The 18,021-nt window shown below is 43.5% G+C and overlaps 1 protein-coding gene across 1 annotated transcript in view; it reads left to right on the forward strand.

Annotated features, from left to right (window-relative positions):
- EEPD1 (endonuclease/exonuclease/phosphatase family domain containing 1) overlaps window positions 1-18,021 on the forward strand; it is a 61,208-nt gene that overhangs the window by 39,510 nt on the left and 3,677 nt on the right. The window contains exons 3-5 of the mRNA XM_057367731.1: window positions 8,997-9,107; window positions 12,540-12,674; window positions 13,618-13,750. Of these exons, the coding sequence (XP_057223714.1) occupies window positions 8,997-9,107; window positions 12,540-12,674; window positions 13,618-13,750 (379 nt within the window). The remainder of the gene's footprint in view (window positions 1-8,996; window positions 9,108-12,539; window positions 12,675-13,617; window positions 13,751-18,021) is intronic.

An 18,021-nucleotide genomic window follows, 5' to 3' on the forward strand; every position in this document is an offset into this window, starting at 1 on the left:
TGGTCTAATGCTAGCAGCCTGGAAGAGATCTTCCAGATAATAAGCATAAATAAAAAAATTAGGAGGTGAGACAGATTTAAATAACTTCACAGAAGGTGGCACAGTGTTCAGTAGGGTGGTGTAATCAATGCCTGAAGGAAGAATAAATATTTGAGGCTGGCAATGGTTGTGAGTCATATTGGATGTTTCTTCCTTGTTTTTGTATTCTTACCATGGGAAAGAATGCTTGCTCTAAGCAGAGATGTAAATCAGTTAGGAAAAACAGTAATACTAACAGCAGGAAAGAAATGAAGCCACAAAACACCCAACTCACTATCACCTCTAGAAATTAGAGAAGTTTTATCCTGAGAATGTAGGGAAACCTAATTATCTTACATGCTTAAGCAGTTTTCCTCAATTTATAACATTCAAATATTGTGATTTCCCTATCCCCTTTCAGTTTTATTTGTCCTTCTCTATTAGCACATTTTCCCCCCTTTTCCTCTGGAGGTGGGGTACAGATCAGGAGATTTAGATGATGGCAAATCAATACAGCCCACGGGTCAGTTTGTTTGGGGTGGTTTTAGTCGGTGAATGAGATACTGTTTCATATGACTTTTCGATCTCATGTTTGATAGGATGGTTTTCTATTTGCTTTCTGCGTTAAGGATTGGGTTCTCATAAACTCATTGTCACCTCGTGCACTTCTGGTAGTTACTGGGTGGGTAAGATTGTACTCACAGTGGTGTCGTTTTACACTGCGCCGCAGGAATTGATTCCTGAATTTCATGGGAAAAGAATAGACCCAGGATTCAGCATAGAAAACCAAAYGCACACTCACCTAACAAACAACCTCACAAACAAACAAACAAAAAACCCAACAAAACCCTACAAAAAGACCTCCAATCAACAAACACCTAAAACCCAAACAAACAAAAAACAAACCAAACCAAAAGAGGTGCTCCAAAGGAAGTCATTGGCTCCTGGTTGCCAGTACCTGATATCTAATCCAAATTAACATGTAGTTTAGTTCTCAGAACAACTGCTGCATGGATGTTCATGATTTTCGTCATTCTGTGATGTTAGCACAGCTACTCAGTTGAGCTGGGTATTGTTTTATGACAACAAAGTGCAAGTACTTGAACTCAAACACTCAACTTTCATAAAACCAGCTTGATAAAAAAGATAGCCTCCTAATCACCAGGGCTTCTTTTTATTCTTCTTTATATCATGACAGTCCCCTTGGCATGCCATTATAGCTAATGCAATTATAATAATWATTGCAGTGCCTACTTATGAAGTGTAAAACAGTCTTGAAAAGACTTCAAGAAAARAAGTGTGACCATCATTGATGACCTCTTGAGCCTTCATTCCCGAATYATATTTAAAATTTAAAAAGTCTATAAGAGTATGAAAAGAAGCAGTCAGGAAACATCTTCTGCCAAATAAGTCTGTCCCATGAAGTACAAGGRAAAAGCTCATCTTGTAAATGGAAACATGAAAAATTAAGCACCCACAAATTTTCTACATGGAGGCCTGGTAGATACAGCTGTCTTCTTCCACGGGAAAGGGCAGCATGGACTTCCACCAGGCATTTATGTAGACACCTCCTTATTAAATGGCAAACTGGATGAAAGATAGTGAATATTCCATTYTGACAACAAGCAACTGAACTTCCCATAATTCTTCATTAGTGCCCCCAGCACTAAAAATGTGTTAGGGAGTTATTGTATCGCCTCTTTCACTTCTTGTTTTGCTGCTCTGTGCCAAAGGTTCTTCTGTGTCTTCCTTCTGAAGATCTGTAAAAAGACATTGTTTATATAAATAATCACCTTTGTTTAGGATGAAGGTAGGAGAACAGGCCAGTGAATGATCTGCATTGTTGTCCTGGGAACACRGTGATTAAAGGCAAGCAAAGAACTGGTTTTATGGGCTACAATCTGTTTTTTTAATCATATATTCAAAGATTAGGACAGTAATTTCCTCTTAGATATTAGAGAAAATTAAGCATTTRGGTGGCTGTGGAGAGCTATAATTCATCTGGGAGGGCAGTGCAGAAACTCATTGCTAAGTTTTTCCAAAATAAGTGCTCAAAAGGGAAAGCAAAGGGAGTGCTCAAAAGGGAGTGTAAACATAGGCTCCTACCATTCTCCAATGGATCCTGTAAAGCTTTACTTCAGGAAAAGAAGTGTTCTGTTTCCAACAAGCTTGTATATGGAAACAAACCATCACACACTTTTGATAACTGAMTAATGTTAAGCTTATCAGCATAATTATTTCCCGCACATTCACAAAGTACAATGGGTGAGTAACRCAGCAGTGGCAGAGAGGGACGCGTGTCCAGCTGGAGCCACATCCATGGGCTGGTTCAAAGGAGACTCAGGCTCAGGAAGGGGCTCAGATACCTGATGTGGGAAACACYTTCAGTTTGAAAAACTTTCCAGTCCTGTCAAGCATTATTTAGCTGCTGCCTAACTCCAGGGTGCCTTAAATGACAGGCTCCTCTGCCTATCTGCAGACACAGAATTACCCACCTCTGAAGCAGGCAGAGGGACTGGWCAACTTAGTTTCTARCCTATGTATAGCTGGGCTCAAAAARTKATCCTTCCTCCTTCTACYTCCTCCGAGAAGGTCAGTYCTGGAGGTTTCCTTTTTTAAGACCATAAAGCTTAGGAATGGTTTTTGCAGCAAAGCTGGGAATTCAGGTCACCTCAAGGCTAACRGGGCTGAGGCTGCAGTGTGGTGCTTGTTCTGCAGTCCATAACATAGTGCCTGGAGCTGTCATTCAGGAGCTGAGTGAGAAACTGACCTCCAGAGGAAAGAAATCCTTCCTCTGTGGTTGTCTGAATTACTGGTGTRCTCTTTAAGAAGCAGAAACAACATATTTTCCAGGAAAAAAAGAAGTCCTTCTTGAGTTGAGGAAAAAAGCAATATGTGCCTTCAGATGGACAAAACCAGTTTGTACATTATCCCAGCAAATGAGCTTTGTATGTTCATAGCACACTAAAGTGTGTGTACAGGTGGTATATTATTATTTCTGTATTTTTTCTGAAGAAAGACAAAAGGTGAATATTTGGCTGGGCTGAAGGGCTTTGTCTTCATTTCACCTCCCACAATGAGTTCATAGTGCTCTTTGAAGGATGCTTTAAATAACATTGGTGAAGAATGTGGAGGGTAGCAAGAATTTATTTGGTCATGAATCTGAATGTTTTGGTTTAGTTCTAGGAGCAACAACCAATGCAGAAAGGATGGGAAGGTATTGCCCCAGGTCTCAATGTCCCAGTACAAATAGGACATGCTGGCATGGCCAAAAGGGCAGATAAGTTTTCCAGGAGTAAATCTGTGCCCTTTGCCCATTCAGTGAATTGATTCTTTTTTTTCCCTTTCTTTGTCCTAGAACTTTTCTCCCAAACTTTTAAGTTTTTTTWAAATTATTTCCTCAGCTCTAACATAATTTTAGAATCTTGTACAACACGGAGCTCCATCACGAATATGTACATATGGCTAAGACTGAAACTGAATCTCTGAAGGGGGGGTGTTCTCCTTTGAAAACACTCACAATTACCTGCCTATCAGACACCCCTCTGCCTGCCAAGTTTTATTTACCTTTGTGTAATATCAGGGCATGAACAACACAGGCAATAAAGGTTATGCAGTCTTTAATAAAGTTGTCCTGGAAGGGACTAGTTGAATGGGCATGTGAAAAATGTAACTTAATGCAGGGCCATCCCAGTTTTCCCTCGTGCTACAAATGTGGTTGCTGTGAACAGAGTTGGTGAGTGCATCTCCCACGGCAGGGGATCCATCTCGTTCTCATGAGTGTGTTTTTTTGACTGTGTTGCGAACAGGAAAGGGATGTGCTTGAAAGAAAGGCAAACAAGCGGTGAAGGCCTGAGACAACATTCCTGACAGTGGGAAATGGGACCCAGAGATGAGTCTCAGCTTCAGGTTTAACCATAATAACGCTTCCTTCCGTGCTGCTGCGCTTGGTTACCGGAGAATCCAGATGTGACTGAAAGGCCTGGTGCTCTTCTGTGCCCCCTTCCTGAGTAGCTCCAGCCTGTGGGAAGTGCATTCAGTGSTATCCAGCTGCAGAAGTGTGCCAAGCATCCTGGCTCCGCTGTGCCTTGAATCGCTTTGATCCCCTCTTGACGTGCCTTGTGCTGTCACGTGTGCCCGCACCAGGACAACAGTCCTGAAGCTGCTGACCTTTCCCTACCCGTACCTCAGTAGCCAGGGCAATAAAATATAGCCTGCTCACCCTCTAACTCTGCTTTTTCTCCTCACAAAGGTGGTCTAACAAAACACTCTTCTTCTGGAAGTCAAATCCAGAAGTTTTGCTTGCAAACCRAAGGTGTTGGTTTCAAGTTCTTGGAAATGTTTGTGACGTTTCTGCTTCTGGCTTTCTGGGTCAGACTTCATTAGGGTGAACCCACTATAGCTGTGATAAATTGGATTTGGATTATGGGTGTTCAAGTCTGCTTTTTCAATTAGAAATAAAAGTGCAGTCCRGTTGGATGAATAAAGAAAGGATAATGTGCATTTAATTTTTAATTTATACAGTACATAGGGATAGAGAAGGGAAGTCAAGTATGTTTTAAAGGATGGATTACAAATGAGCAGTGCCAGATGGTCTCATGAAGCCACTGTCAATTTTGTTGTATCTTTTATCAGAAATATATTAGATCATGTTTCAGGATGGGATTTTTGTTGGAGAGTGTTGTGGTTCTTCTCCTCAAGTGTCCCAGCACTATTTACAAGGCATATCTTAGAGCTCCTCTGTTTACCCTTCCTGGATGCACCAGGTCCAGGGGTGCACCATTGTAGCACAAAGCAGCCCTGACTTAAAACTCCCAGCATCTTTCCCCATGGAAAGACAAATCTTTGCTAATATGACACTTCCACATAGCTGAGATGATAAGGAATTGATAGAAGTTTCATACTCATCTCTGGTACTCATTAAAGCTGCTCCCTCTAGTGCTCATTAAAAGAAAAATAACTGTGTGTATGTGATATCTGGAAATGGAATATTCATCCCCTCTCTCTCATCTCTCTTCCMCTTTAAAAGAAACCAAAATCACCTTTGCTTTGACGAAGCAAGTAGTTGTTAACCTCAACTGCAGTGCCCTTTTGGCCTGACATCTTCTGTGGTAGTTAACCAAAATTGATATTTAATTGCTTTGAGTGCCTTTCTGAAGTTCRGGTGGTGATTACTGCCCCTAGATGTAGCATGCCACAACAACAGGCTCACCCTGGAATCTCCTCCTTACTGCTCTTTCTCCCCTCGCCCTTCTCACAGCCTTTGCTCTGACTCCAGGTCGCAAACAAAGGTCTCCTCCAAAGGGCAATCCTTGGCTAATAAGAAATATGTAATTTATTAAACCCTAGGGCATTGTTTTCCTGGGTCACATTTWGTTTCCTCAGGGTTTAGGAGCAGCCCATCTTCTTTTTGAGTGAAAGGTGTTTGCCATAAGGGAGATCACTGGTTGGGGGCTGTCCCCAGAGCTGGTGCTACAGGAGTAACACTTGGCAGGACAAGATGTCCAGCATGGAGGGGTGGTGTCTCATCTGGGAAGGATGGCCCTGCTGCACAAACAAAACACAGAGTAACCAGGGCACCCTGAAGAAGCAGTGAGGGAGCAGCTTGTGTGCAACCCAGCAGAGTGCTGGCTGGCAGCTCTGCTAGTGGGCAGTTACTGCCCTGAAAGACATCTAAGTTGATGCACAAATTAGATGTTCTWGCAGGGTTTGAAATGCCCTGGGGAGGCAGGCAGGTGTGTTTGGGAGACTGTAACTGCCTTGTGATCCCCAGCATGTGCMTGCCCAGCATGTGTTTCCTGCTCCCAAATTAGTCGAGGCCTCTTGCCTTCCCCTCTCCAGTCTCTCCCCAAATGTTTATTTCTCCAGCTTCTTCCAGCTGCCTTCTGTTCTTTTTCAAAGTCACTCCTAAGTTCATTCCTGTGCCTGTCTCTGCTGCTGGACAGGCAGGCAGGAACAGGTTATCAGGGTGGACAAAGAATAATTCCATTTTGGATCCTCCCTTCTTGGGAAAATGGCATGTTACTGATCAGCAAATGCAATGGGGCCTGTCCCAGGTCCTGGGGTAGTGACTTTTATTGTTGTCTTGCGTGCCAAATGGGGGCAATCAGGGAATTGCAGACTCATTTTTGGCTGGAGAAGACCTTTAGGATCATTGAATCCAACGGGCAGGTAGATACTGACTGAGGCTGACTTCTAACAAGCACAGGCTGATATTTCCTTAGAGTATGCCTTGTTTCTGCTCCCTGTCAGCACTGCCTATCCCACAAAAACCAGCACCCATCTGTAAGGGAGACCACAGGGCATCTGAGTAAATAAGCCCTGGAGCTGTTGTTCTCACTGTCTGTGTGAGCTTTGACTTGGTGTGTGTAGGATGTAATGARGAAGCTGATTGAATTTCAAGAAACTTGCAGCCTGAAAGGTTCTAGAGAAAAAACAAAACCAGAGCTTCTTTCCTTAGRAGGATTTTTTTGAGGGGGTGGAAATAAAAGTTGTTTTGATTGACTTGCTTTTGATTGAAATTTTAATTGTGATTTTATTTACTACTTGAAGAACTGCTTTTCAGTGAAGTTGGAATAGCTCTAACTTGGCTTTGCAAAAGAGGAAAGGCTTTTTTTTTCATTCCCAATGTGGACTAGGAGCTCATCTGTATATTTTTGCTGCACGAGGGGAAGCGTAATGTTGGTTGACGTTGGGTTTTGTGGGCAGAGCAACATGATTTGAAAAATGCCATTTTCAATTCAGCAAAAAAACATGACCTCAGCAAGTAYGCTGTCACAGCTTCAAAATATGTGTGCCTGGTAAGCCTTGGAAAATGAGTACAGATTGAAATCAGCTGCTGTAGGCTAAGTTTTCGATGACTGCAGCCATACCCGGAATGGGCTGATGGCTTTTTTTGTTGAACAAACCATGTAATCTTATTTGTCATCTTTCTGTTTGCACGACATTAAATCAAAGCATTAAAAAAAAAAAGAATCAACTTGGAGGAAACAAACTATTAAAACTAGTTGACTGCAGAAGCTCTTTTTAATACAGTGATGGTTTCTCTAGGATTTATTCAGTCCTGTCATATTCTTTGTGCTGGCTGGACTTTCTAGGCAGCTGCAACCTAGAGATAAGTTTAGTCTTTTGTCAGGCTACAGTGGAACTCCTCATTTCAACGATATTTTTGTTTTTCTGATTTAAGTTGTTTAAGGGTTAGAAAACTCGTTGACCAAATCCACTCTGTTTGAAGACATTGGAATGGCATCAGGAATGAGTAATTATTGCTGCTGTGATTTATTGTATTTGCTGGGGTAGCACCTGGCAATCTGCTGAAAGCTGAGCTCTGTTCCTAGGCTTTGCAAACGCCCTGCCTGCCTCCTCGTTCCATAAATCAGCCCAGCCCCAGCGCTGCCTGAAGGTACATAATGGGCAACAACGTGGTTTTGTTAATGTTGCATCTTGAATAAGAAGCCCCAGCCAACCTCTGCACGTCACAAAACTGTTTTAAAAGCTGCGTCAAGCATTTTTGCTTCGAGTCTACAACCAAAATGACTCTTGGTCTTCTGAGGCARATAAGGGTGCCTGGGTTGTATGTACCTGAGAATCAATGCTTACAGCTTCAGCCYGCAGGGTGCTGAACTTGCAGTCGAAGAGCAAGATTTGATTTTAATTTCTTAACCAAAAGATAAAGTAAACATGAAAATAACAATGCCATCATTTTACTGATATCTGTGTAGGAAATATTTACATCCATGCAGCTCTGTAGCTCTTCAAACTGTTACAGGCATGGCCCACTGCAAAGAGTCGCTATGCACAGGAGGTTAATGTTTGCCTTGAAAGTCCTTCTTTGTTAAATTGCTGYTTGATCTGAAGGGGTGTTCTGGATCCAAGATTTTGTCAAAGGATCCTTCTTCACTGTGAAAACCTCTGTATTTCAACCCATTTTCTCCCATTCAGAACAAAACGATGCACAGTGGAAGTCTCTGCTGCTCTTTCACAGGGATGACATTTCACTAGCCCCTTTCCCTGCATCCAGAACCTCTGCCACAGCTGGGGCATTTGACTGCTGCCTATCCCTGCCAGCTTCCAGYCAGAACCTGCCTGGAGCCATTATCAGCCTTGCAAAGGACTCTAGCTCCTGTTCAGCCTGATTGTTAAACCCCTGACTAAAAGCRTTCCATATTGTCCACATCAAGAAGTTTCAGATTCCAGATTTTCTAGGGTGGTTTTTATAATTTATTGACTTTYATTTCAATCTCAAATTGAACTCAGGGTCTCCCCACAGTGTTCACTCTTGTGGTATCCCTGATCTGCTGGGCATTAGGATGCAGCCTCTCCAGCTCAGACCATGTGTAGTGGTGTCTGAGTGCTGTGTCTGTTCAGCAGTGGCCAGGAAGACGAGCAGCTCTGGGAAGCATGGGAAGGACATGCTGAACTGCGTGCAAGTGTGCAGCTGCTTCCTTCGTGCRCGGAAGAAATCAAGTGCGTGTCCCTGCTGTAAAGTCAGGGGAACCTTAACCCCAAATTGTCAGCTATTGAGCTTGRCCTACACCCTTCCTCCCATGTCGTGCCAGTGGCTGTGCAGTTGGAGTGGGGCCAGCCACGCTATGGAGTTCTCCTGCCCCAGGAGCTCTTTGTGGAGCCCCCGGCAGGAGTGGGGTGTGGTGTGGTCAGCATCTCCAGGAGCAGCACTGAGGAAACCCTGTAACAAGTAACAAGTTACTCTGGATGAAAAGAAATAAGTCTGAGGAAGAAACTTTCTATTTGCGGTATTTGCACTGAGTTATTTTAGTTTATATTTTTCTCCGAGTCAGGGGTGAGTCAGCCTGGGATGTGGCTCAGACCACCTCCTTTGCGAGCCTTCAGGGAAGGCAGAGACCACAGCCTGTGCCCCACTGTGCCTCTTACCAGTGCTTCACTAGACTCTTTATTTTGCAACTTTTAAAAAACCCGACAGGCTGATGTTATTTTTTTCCCCTTTCCTCTCTCTCTAGTTTTGTATGGAGCTGAACCAGCCGACGCTGCCAAACATCCGCAAGTGGAAGGGCCCTAGAGGATGTTGGAAGGGTGTTGTTTCCGAAAAACCCTCAGGCCAGCTACACAAGGTACATTAATCCCCAAGTCTGAACTTTGGCTTTGATTTTTTTTCCCCCTCTAACCAAGGACATATTTTGAATGTTTAAGGCAACACTTTCTGCAAATCCTTTTTTGGCAAGGTTTGCATTTCTTGTTTTTTAAGCCGACTGTTCCTACAGCTTTTAATTTGACTACACAATTTATGTTTTGGAAGAACTGTGGCACACTTGTAAGGAGGAAGATGTGTTTGTGTTTGGTGAATGTGTATTTGGGGGAGGCGGATAAAAGCAGTACAGATATCTAGACAAAAAGTCATGCTTTTGGACAAGGAAAGAGATCTCAGTTTTTCCTGGCAGGCTGCAGTACTTTTGACATTTTTTTGTGCTAGTCACCTGAGCTTGCTCCCTGGTGCTGCGCTGGCTGGCATTTGGAAGGGCTCCCTATTTTGCCAGTTTGCAAGTGATGAGCCCGCAGAGGAGCTGCAGCCTGCCATCCTCACCTGGAAGAGTTTACCTTGTGTGYTCCCCAGGGTTCTCAGCACAGGTGTTTAAAATGCTGTGGACTCCATTKGAAATCTGCACCGTGCTGCACTGTGCTTTTCCCTGCAGCATCTTCTGGTCTGGGAATATGTATTTATATTTATATGTARGTATATATAGATGTACTGCAGGGAGGTACTGATTTATTAAGGTGGTGACAGCTGCACCTGCTGCCCTTGACAATATTTAAGGTATAGCTGCACTGGGCTGGACATCACTAACAGTGCCCAAAAACAGCCTTTCCCAAGGGAAATCTTACTTTTTCACCCTTAAGGGTGGTAATGAGTTTTCAGAGCAGTGTCCTACTCGAGCTGAAGCCTGTTGTTGCTGGTCAGGGCCGTCCATGGTGCAGTTAGTGCAGTGTGGATGTTGTGGGTGGAAGCAGGATATAAAAGTGGTGCCTGTCACTACTCAGGGCAGTCTTGGACAGTCTGTTGATCCAGAATGATCTATTCTGAGCACTGTTGTTACTAAATACGTGGCTGCATTTGTGTGCTGTAGCCATGCTGCTCAGAATCCACATTTCTTCATTTTGGCTTTTCTAAATCAGGTTGCATCACTGTTCACTGGTTTTGGACTGATGTTTTCAGAGGTGCCASCTCCTTTTATTGCCCTCCTGAGAAAAACCAGGAATAAGGGAAAAATAAGCACAAACAAACCAAAGCAAACCACCTGAGTAGCACAAGGATTGTACTCTAGCTAGACAGACGCAGAGGGTAGAGATGAGTCTGGAAAGATACAGAGTGTCTGAATGTGTCTAAAGGTTAATACAATCCACATTTAATTGTGATACAGAGTGCAAATGTCCTTCAGGACATTTTTATTCCTGGCTGGAGTTTTCCTTTGGGATCTCTTGTTAGGCCAGATCATTAAACCACTGCATATAAATAGTTGTGGAAAGTTGTCAAAGTTGTTTCCTCAACTTTTTCTTTTTTTTCCCAAGAATTTTTAATAAACGTCTCAGAGTTTCTATGTTAAATTTAGTGTCTTTAGTCAGTTCTTTCTTGAGTTGTACTTGCAAAGCTAACAATGGCAGCTTTGACTATGGGCTGAGTAAATAAAAATGATCATCCACCTTGTTTTACAGATAGCGATATAAGGATGAATATTACCCAAAATTATGGGAGAAATGTGCARTCAAACTAGGATTTGAAATTTTATCTGACTCTTCCTTTTAGCTGCTTTAACAAGAATCTGATTTGTGCTGGAGAACCCTTCACTAAGTCAAAATGTCTCTTCTGTTCCTGGGGCTAGTTAGTTAGTCAGTCAKTCGGGTTTTAGCACCRTGTACACAAATACAGTGGGGTAACYCCAAAAATGCAGCATTTTTGGCACAAGCTGGTTTTGGGACGCTCTGCAGAGCTAAATAACGCAAAATGGTGGATGGTGCTTCCAGCTTGTGTTTCCATACATTCCAGGCATTCCAACCAGGCAATGACTTTTGACCACCACATTGATGTGAACTCTGGAGCCTGGAAATAGCAAACAGCTGTTAACAGCAGTTTTATTCTTCCACATCTTTTCCTGTAGCAGTTTTTAGACCTTAGGCTCCTTACTGGTGGAATAATTWTGTCAGTATTTTAAAGGTGAGTTATCAAAGGAGCGATCAAAGAATTTTAACCAACCTTAATCCTTTCAAGGCTCTTGGGAAGTCAGCAGAGCAGTTAACACTTTTTTGTTGCAGCTGAAATTGAGAAAACTCTTTCTTGCGGTGGATTTAACTTTGATTTGCTAAGGGAAGTGGGTTTGAATGATGCCAAGGAAAATGGTGTGGGTGATGGGAGAAGAGGCTGACAGGCTTTGAATTAGATACTGCTGCTGGTACGACCAGCTTAGACAGCTTTCTGAAAATGCCAATTCCACGTCATGAAGTCATCAAAAAAAAGCCCATTCAGGATCATAGAAGCAGAGCTGAAAGGGGCAGAGAGCTGAGCATGAAAYATTCAAGCTGGAAAAGAGACAGGGAAATGACAGGACTGAGAGGTCTAGACCAGATTTCATGCCAAGAGACTGAAGGGGGCTGGCTAAATTTAGCTTGTGGGTGAAAAAAGTCTRTGAGATGGTGTCAAGCCTGGGGAGAAGGGAAAACTACACAGCATCATCTACTGCAAGCCCTAGCAGTCACCCCGTGAGACACCACAAGACACCAAGCTCATGGTTAGACAATTAGTCATTAGGGTAATGAACTGCCTCGTTACTGACCATGCTCAGAGGTATCCAGTGCCTTGCTTGGAGTAGGAGGAAACGAGGACCACGTCAGCCCAAACACACACACGAGAGGCAGCATCTTTCAGCCCTGCAGTGGTCCTGAGCATGCTCTGCCTTTAGAAGATCAAACAGATTATTAAATCCTTGGCTTGACTGGAGCAGTGCTGGAATCAACTGGGTGTCCAGCAGCCAGTGTGCAGGTGTGAGGGACTGYGAGCTACAGAGCAATGGGTGTTTCAGCTTTTCAGTGAAGTCAGTGGAGCTTCCCAGGAAGCATTCCTTCCATGTCTGGTGCAAGTTTTAGTGGGGGTGAGATGAGGAAGCCTTTCCACCTGTCCTCCATATCTCCTACTGATAGCACAGGAAGCTGTTTCTCCTTTATGTGTGTGCACAGCCAGTTGGGCTTCCTTCCCTCAGCAGGTACCATGCCTGGATATAGATACAGATATAGATATAGATATAGAATAGATAGATATAGATATAGATATAGATATAGATATAGATATAGATATAGATATAGATATAGATATAGATATAGATATAGATATAGATATAGTTATAAATATAGATATAGATATAGATATAGATAGATGATATAGATATAGATATAGATATAGATATAGATGTAGACAAATATGGGGCTACATTTGAGCAGAAGGTTTTGTTTTTACCATCTTATGATGGGAATTTCTCTTTTCCATTTTATAATTCCAGGGAGTTGAATATTCTGGCTTCCTCTGGGATACAACTGCTGGCATTGAGCTGAAAGACGCCTCCTCTCAGGAGACTGCACAGACTAATGGCAACGGGAGGCATTCATATCCTCATCCATATCTTGCACATTTCAAGGTAACTTCCACTGTGGCAATTGAGCCACAGAGCTTTTACTGAAAATAATTTGGCTAAGATGAAAAGAGACACAGCCTTCTAACAGACAAAAATTTGCATGAGCATCTGACCCATCTCATCGTTATCCCATGGCTTGATGACATTTAGGTGCTTAATGGACCTTAATACACGTGGTAGTTCACCACAGTCAGTCCTTTCCCTTGGTCCTGTGAGAGCGAACCTGGCTGCAAAGGAGTATTTGAGAACCTGAGATCCTCAGTAGCATCCACAGCCACCTTGTTTGGCTTTTGCTGAATTAACACAGCAAGGATGAGGTGTGTACCCWGTAGAAGCCAGGCCAGAGGGATGGGATTCTTGTCAGTGCCACAGAGAGGGATAAGTGCAGGGAGTATTAATCTCAAAGTATCTATCAGATAATTATTAATAAATAWAGTATTAGTAACTAATTCATTATACAAATAGGTCCAAAGGATCCCCAGAAGATAAACAGAAGATTGCAGGAAGTCAACAGCTCCTTTCAAGATACATTAAGTTTCTTGGTTAGTCTCTGTGACGAACTGGGGCTAATCACAAGGCAGTAGTAATTAGCCCCTGTAATGACCATGACATTATTTGTAGCTTATTAACAACTGGTTTTGTGTAAACTTACTTTCATGAGCAGCTGACTTCTTTCTGCAACTGTGCTGAAAGGAAGCTGTTTGCTTATGCAAACCAGTKTCCCCAGAACTGAGAGGTTATCAGATTATTGCAAACAAAGCTGCAAAATGCCTCCCTCCTCTTCCTCCACAAACTGAGACACACCAAAACACACCACACACATAGCAATGTGAGTTCTACTGCCCCAGATTTCCTGCTGAAGGTACTGGGAACAGGCACATGATGTTGTATTGTGACCTTCCATTCTGTGTTTGCAGGCTTTGATTTCTCCTCCTTGCTCCCCCAGGTTGGAATGAATGATCTGACCGTGGTTAACCTTCACCTGGCCTTGCCCTCCTTGGCAGGAGAGAATACCGGGAAGAACCACGACAGCCACAAACTGGCAGCGTGCGCGCAGTCTTTGCAAGAGACTCTGAAAGGTAGGGCAGGGCTTCTCCTGACAGCCATCTCATGCACTATTACCTAATTAAAAGGAATTTTTAAAAGAGTAAAATTTGTCTCAGTGAGCATTTTGCAAATATCCTCATCAGCCCCACAATTGTCTTTACCTGCATTTGTGTGATGCATAGCGTGGCAAATGTGCTTTTCCCTTTCTCATTGTCTTAACAGTCTTTACTAATTAACACAAACAGCACAGGAGATCCTTTGACACCATTTTTTTCAAATTAAGTTCCTTATGATTTTATGCTACTGTAACATCAAGTTCTGCCAAAGGAAAAAAAGGTCACCAGAGCTGATACCCTATTTTAAATGCTTTGTGGAAATGACAACTACCTGATATCAGAACAAAGCTTAATTATTTTTTTTTTCTTCTGAGAGAAATAGGTTCTATGTATTCAATTTTTAGATAATTGGATGCTCTTTGAAAAACCAAAGGCAAATTCAGAGATTGCTTCTAATGAGAAAAGAGACCAAATCCTGCTTTGGTACCTGGATGTAATATGCATAATAGTTTTGCTGATTTCAAATAAGTTGCTCTGGCTTAAGGATGAAATGACGCCAGAATTTTAAGCTGAGCTTGAGCAATATAACAGGCAGCTGAACTTCTTCATTTCGGTGCATTTGCTTCTTACTTTGAAGCTTGAAAATTATTGTCAGCTTCCTGCAAAGCAGAACAAAACATTTTAGATTCTAAATGTTGCTACTCTTGCTAGAGAAACAGAAAAATCTACCCCTTGGTTTACTGCTTAAGAAAGATGTGAAAGGGTTGCAAGACCATACATGTGATGATTTTCAGTTTGTCCCAGTTCAGCAAGGTTGATCACTTGGAAGCATTAACATCCCTCTTGTAAATCTCAAGAGGTGTTTCAAGTTTTTCTGTGTGTTCTATTGTTGTTCCTTTCGAGCTGCAGAAGTCAGTCAGAGCTCTTTTAGGTGCTACTGATTTAAGCATTTGTCCATGTACTTTAAAATTGGAAAAGATGAACGTAAACAAAAGGATCATTTGTTTAATCCCCAAAACTAAAACATGGGATAAATGTGTAGCTCTTTTGAAGTCAACTGAGTTGCACTTCCACTGCATCTAAATTTAGACTATTGATGTTCTCTTTATTTCATGTTTTAATTTTCATATGGCAAGCATGTTAGTGGAGCATGCTTGTTCTTGGCTTAGTCTTAGTCAAAAGAAGAAAGTCAGATTCCTCCAAATTGGTGGGATGCAGGTGTGGTCTCTTAAGCAAATGGTAGTGCACACATGTGACTTTGAAGCACTGCATTATCCTGTCAAAATCAATGTCACACCTAAAATTACTGCCATCCTTCAACTTCTTCCAAATCAGCCCACAACATATGGGCAGTAAGAAATTATTTGTCTGTGGGTACTGCAATAAATTGGAGTTCCCATTTTGCTAACAGATGCCTGTTCTGTTATCTTTTATTCTTAMGAAGAGGCATGTGAGCATCTGAGGAACATTGTTTACTATCCACAGCCTCCTGTAATGCAGGATATAGTATTCCCATATTTTTACCATTAGATTGATAGGTGCTGGTTCCTTTTTCCCTCTCYTTTTTTCCTTTCTTCACTTCTGGAGAGAGGCAGTGGCTATTGGCTGCTCATAGCTAACTCTTTGCAGCAGCCCTTCTGTCTTCTCTCAAGAACCCCAGCAGTCTGTCTGCAGTGTGGTGACCATGGGCAGCACACAGATGTTATTCTGGATGTYCTGGTGGTGGATGGACCCAGGCACCACGGTGCTGCGTGGATTGAGAGCAGTCTGACGACAAGTACTTGCAAGTGCTGGTGGATGAGAAACTGGACATGACCCAGCCATGTGCTCTCACAGCCCAGAAAGCCAAACCTCATCCTGGGATGCATCAAAAGCAGCAYGGCCAGMAGAGCAAGGGAGGGGATTCTGTCTCTCTRATCTGCTCCCATGTGACCCTGGAGCACTGTGTCCAGCTSTGGGAWCCCCAGCACAGGAAGGRTGGTCCACAGAAGGGTAGTGAAGATGATCAGAGGGCTGGAGCACCTCTCCTGTGAAGAAAGGCTGATAGAGCAGGGGTTGTTCAGTCTGAAGAAGAGAAGTCATAGGGAATATCTTACAGCAGTCTTCCAGTACCTGAAGGGGGCCTACAAGAGAGCTGAAGAGGGACTTTTTACAAGGACATGTAGTGATGAAACAAGTGGGAAGGGTCTTAAACTGAAAAGGATAGGTTTAGGTTCTTTACTGTGAGGCTGGTGAAGCGCTGGCACAGCTTGCCCAGAGTAGCTGTGGGTGCTCCATCCCTTGCAGTGTTCAAGGCCAGGTTGGATGGRGCTTTGAGCAACCTAGTGGTAGTGTCCCCACCCATGGCAGGGTGGTTTAAACTAGATGATCTTTAAAGTCCCTTCCAACCCAAACCATTGTGCAATTCTGTGATCTCTTTTCCCCACAAGTTGGCCATGTCCCATGCATCAGGCCCTGGGCTTACAAGACCTCTGAGAAGCAGTAAGGGAGCCTCTGAGCAGCCAAATGTACCATCACACCCTTCTCATCATATGTGTGTCACTCCATCCAGGAAGGATTTGGGGGTTTWGGAGTCTGTTTAATTAATGAGAGAATTCATCCAGGGCATGGGAAAATCAGGGAGCATGTCCTACAGAAGTCCCCTTTGCTTCTGCCATGAAGCAAAGAAGGGTTTTCCAGTGCCTGCAGGGAAGCAGATTTCAACACTGCAGACTTTCTGCAGGCACTGTCAGTCCCTCAGCTGATTGCCTTGGCACACCAGAGCTCAGCCACTGCGGCACAGGGCTGAGTTAAGGCTCTGCTTTGCTTTGCTGGCCAAGAGCCACCCACAGGCAGTGCCAAAATTTGCTGGTGCTTCAGTGAATTTGAAGATGCATTTGCAAGCACACCAGACTTTTTCTTCACCTGAGGAGTTCTCCGTTGACAAGGGCATGGCTGCTTTGGGCTCTGAGGGTGTGTGGGAGCACCACTGAGAGGTCATGAATGGGACATGTGCCTGGCTGCTGTGGCCTTTATGCCACTGTGTCCCAACAGATGGAGGCTCTGGATCCGGGTGGACAGTGCAGTCTGTGTCAGGGACCTTTGCAGCAAAAGATTGGCTGGTAAGAGAGCACCTGCTGCTCTGTCTGTTGGAGGAGAAGCGGGACCAGATTGCATCAGCTGAGGAGCCTCTGGCTCCTGAGGAGCAGGAGAATCAAGCCCTGCCAGTCCTAAACTGATTTCCTCTTAAAGAGGAGAATCAAAGCACAGCACCAATAGCATTGTCTCCATTTTCTGTTTTCCCCTCCATCTGATTGTAACTGTGGGCATTGTGATTGCAGTTTTTGGTCATTTATCATGCTTTATTATGAGCAAGGGCATGATTTCTTCCAAAACTTTTGCTAGGTTTGGCTGAGAGCCTTTGGGGCTGAACCATGAGACCCCTGAGCTGAGAGCTGCGGCTGCTGTGGGCAGCTCTGCTCCCTGCCTGTGCTGAGAGACCCAGGGGTGTTCAGTGAGACAGAGTCATGCACTCAGGGGGATCCAGGAGCGTTCACTTCCTTCCCTCTCACGGCTGGATGTCTGTCAGGGTCTTGGGAGGCAGACAAGCCACGTAACTGCAGTGCTGGCGTGCCTGATGTTGTTGTAGCAGGAACTGGCAGAGGTAGGAGCAGGCTGAGAATGAGCCAGGACAAGGGGAAATGAAGTTGGTGGTTGTGTCGAAAATGGGTTGCTTGCTCTTCCTTGCTTTGCATAGGGCTGCCTGATGCACTGCCCACTCTTCTGCAGTCTGAAGAGTCTCAGAAGCTCCTGTCAGAGGGGAACCAGAAGCACTCCTCTCTCTCCCCAGTGGCAAATTGGGTTGCAGCTTCTTAAACATGCTCCAGCCTATTCTGTCTGTCAACTTCACGCTTTGTTATGATTTCATGCRTAGTTACTCTGCATGCAAAAGTTTAAATGTGTGAAGAACATAGTGATTCCCTCCCTGGGCAGCCAGCTGCAAGCTGACTTCTTCCCTCCTTCATCCAGGTGCTGGGTCTTTTAGCCTCTGCTATTTCTAACCTGTCCAGAAGGGAACAGTCAGTTAAAGTTTTCACTTGTAAGTAAGGTGGGCTTTTTTCATAGATTTTTCATTGTAAGAGAGATAGGCTTGGGGATTTGCTAAAAGAAGTGAGAATAGAATAGAATAGAATAGAATAGAATAGAATAGAATAGAATAGAATAGAATAGAATAGAATAGAATAGAATAGAATAGAATAGAATAGAAT

The sequence above is a fragment of the Malurus melanocephalus genome, unplaced genomic scaffold (genome assembly GCF_030028575.1).
Source record: "Malurus melanocephalus ecotype Western Australia unplaced genomic scaffold, MMel_1.1 scaffold_83, whole genome shotgun sequence".
Classification (NCBI taxonomy): Eukaryota; Metazoa; Chordata; class Aves; order Passeriformes; family Maluridae; genus Malurus; species Malurus melanocephalus.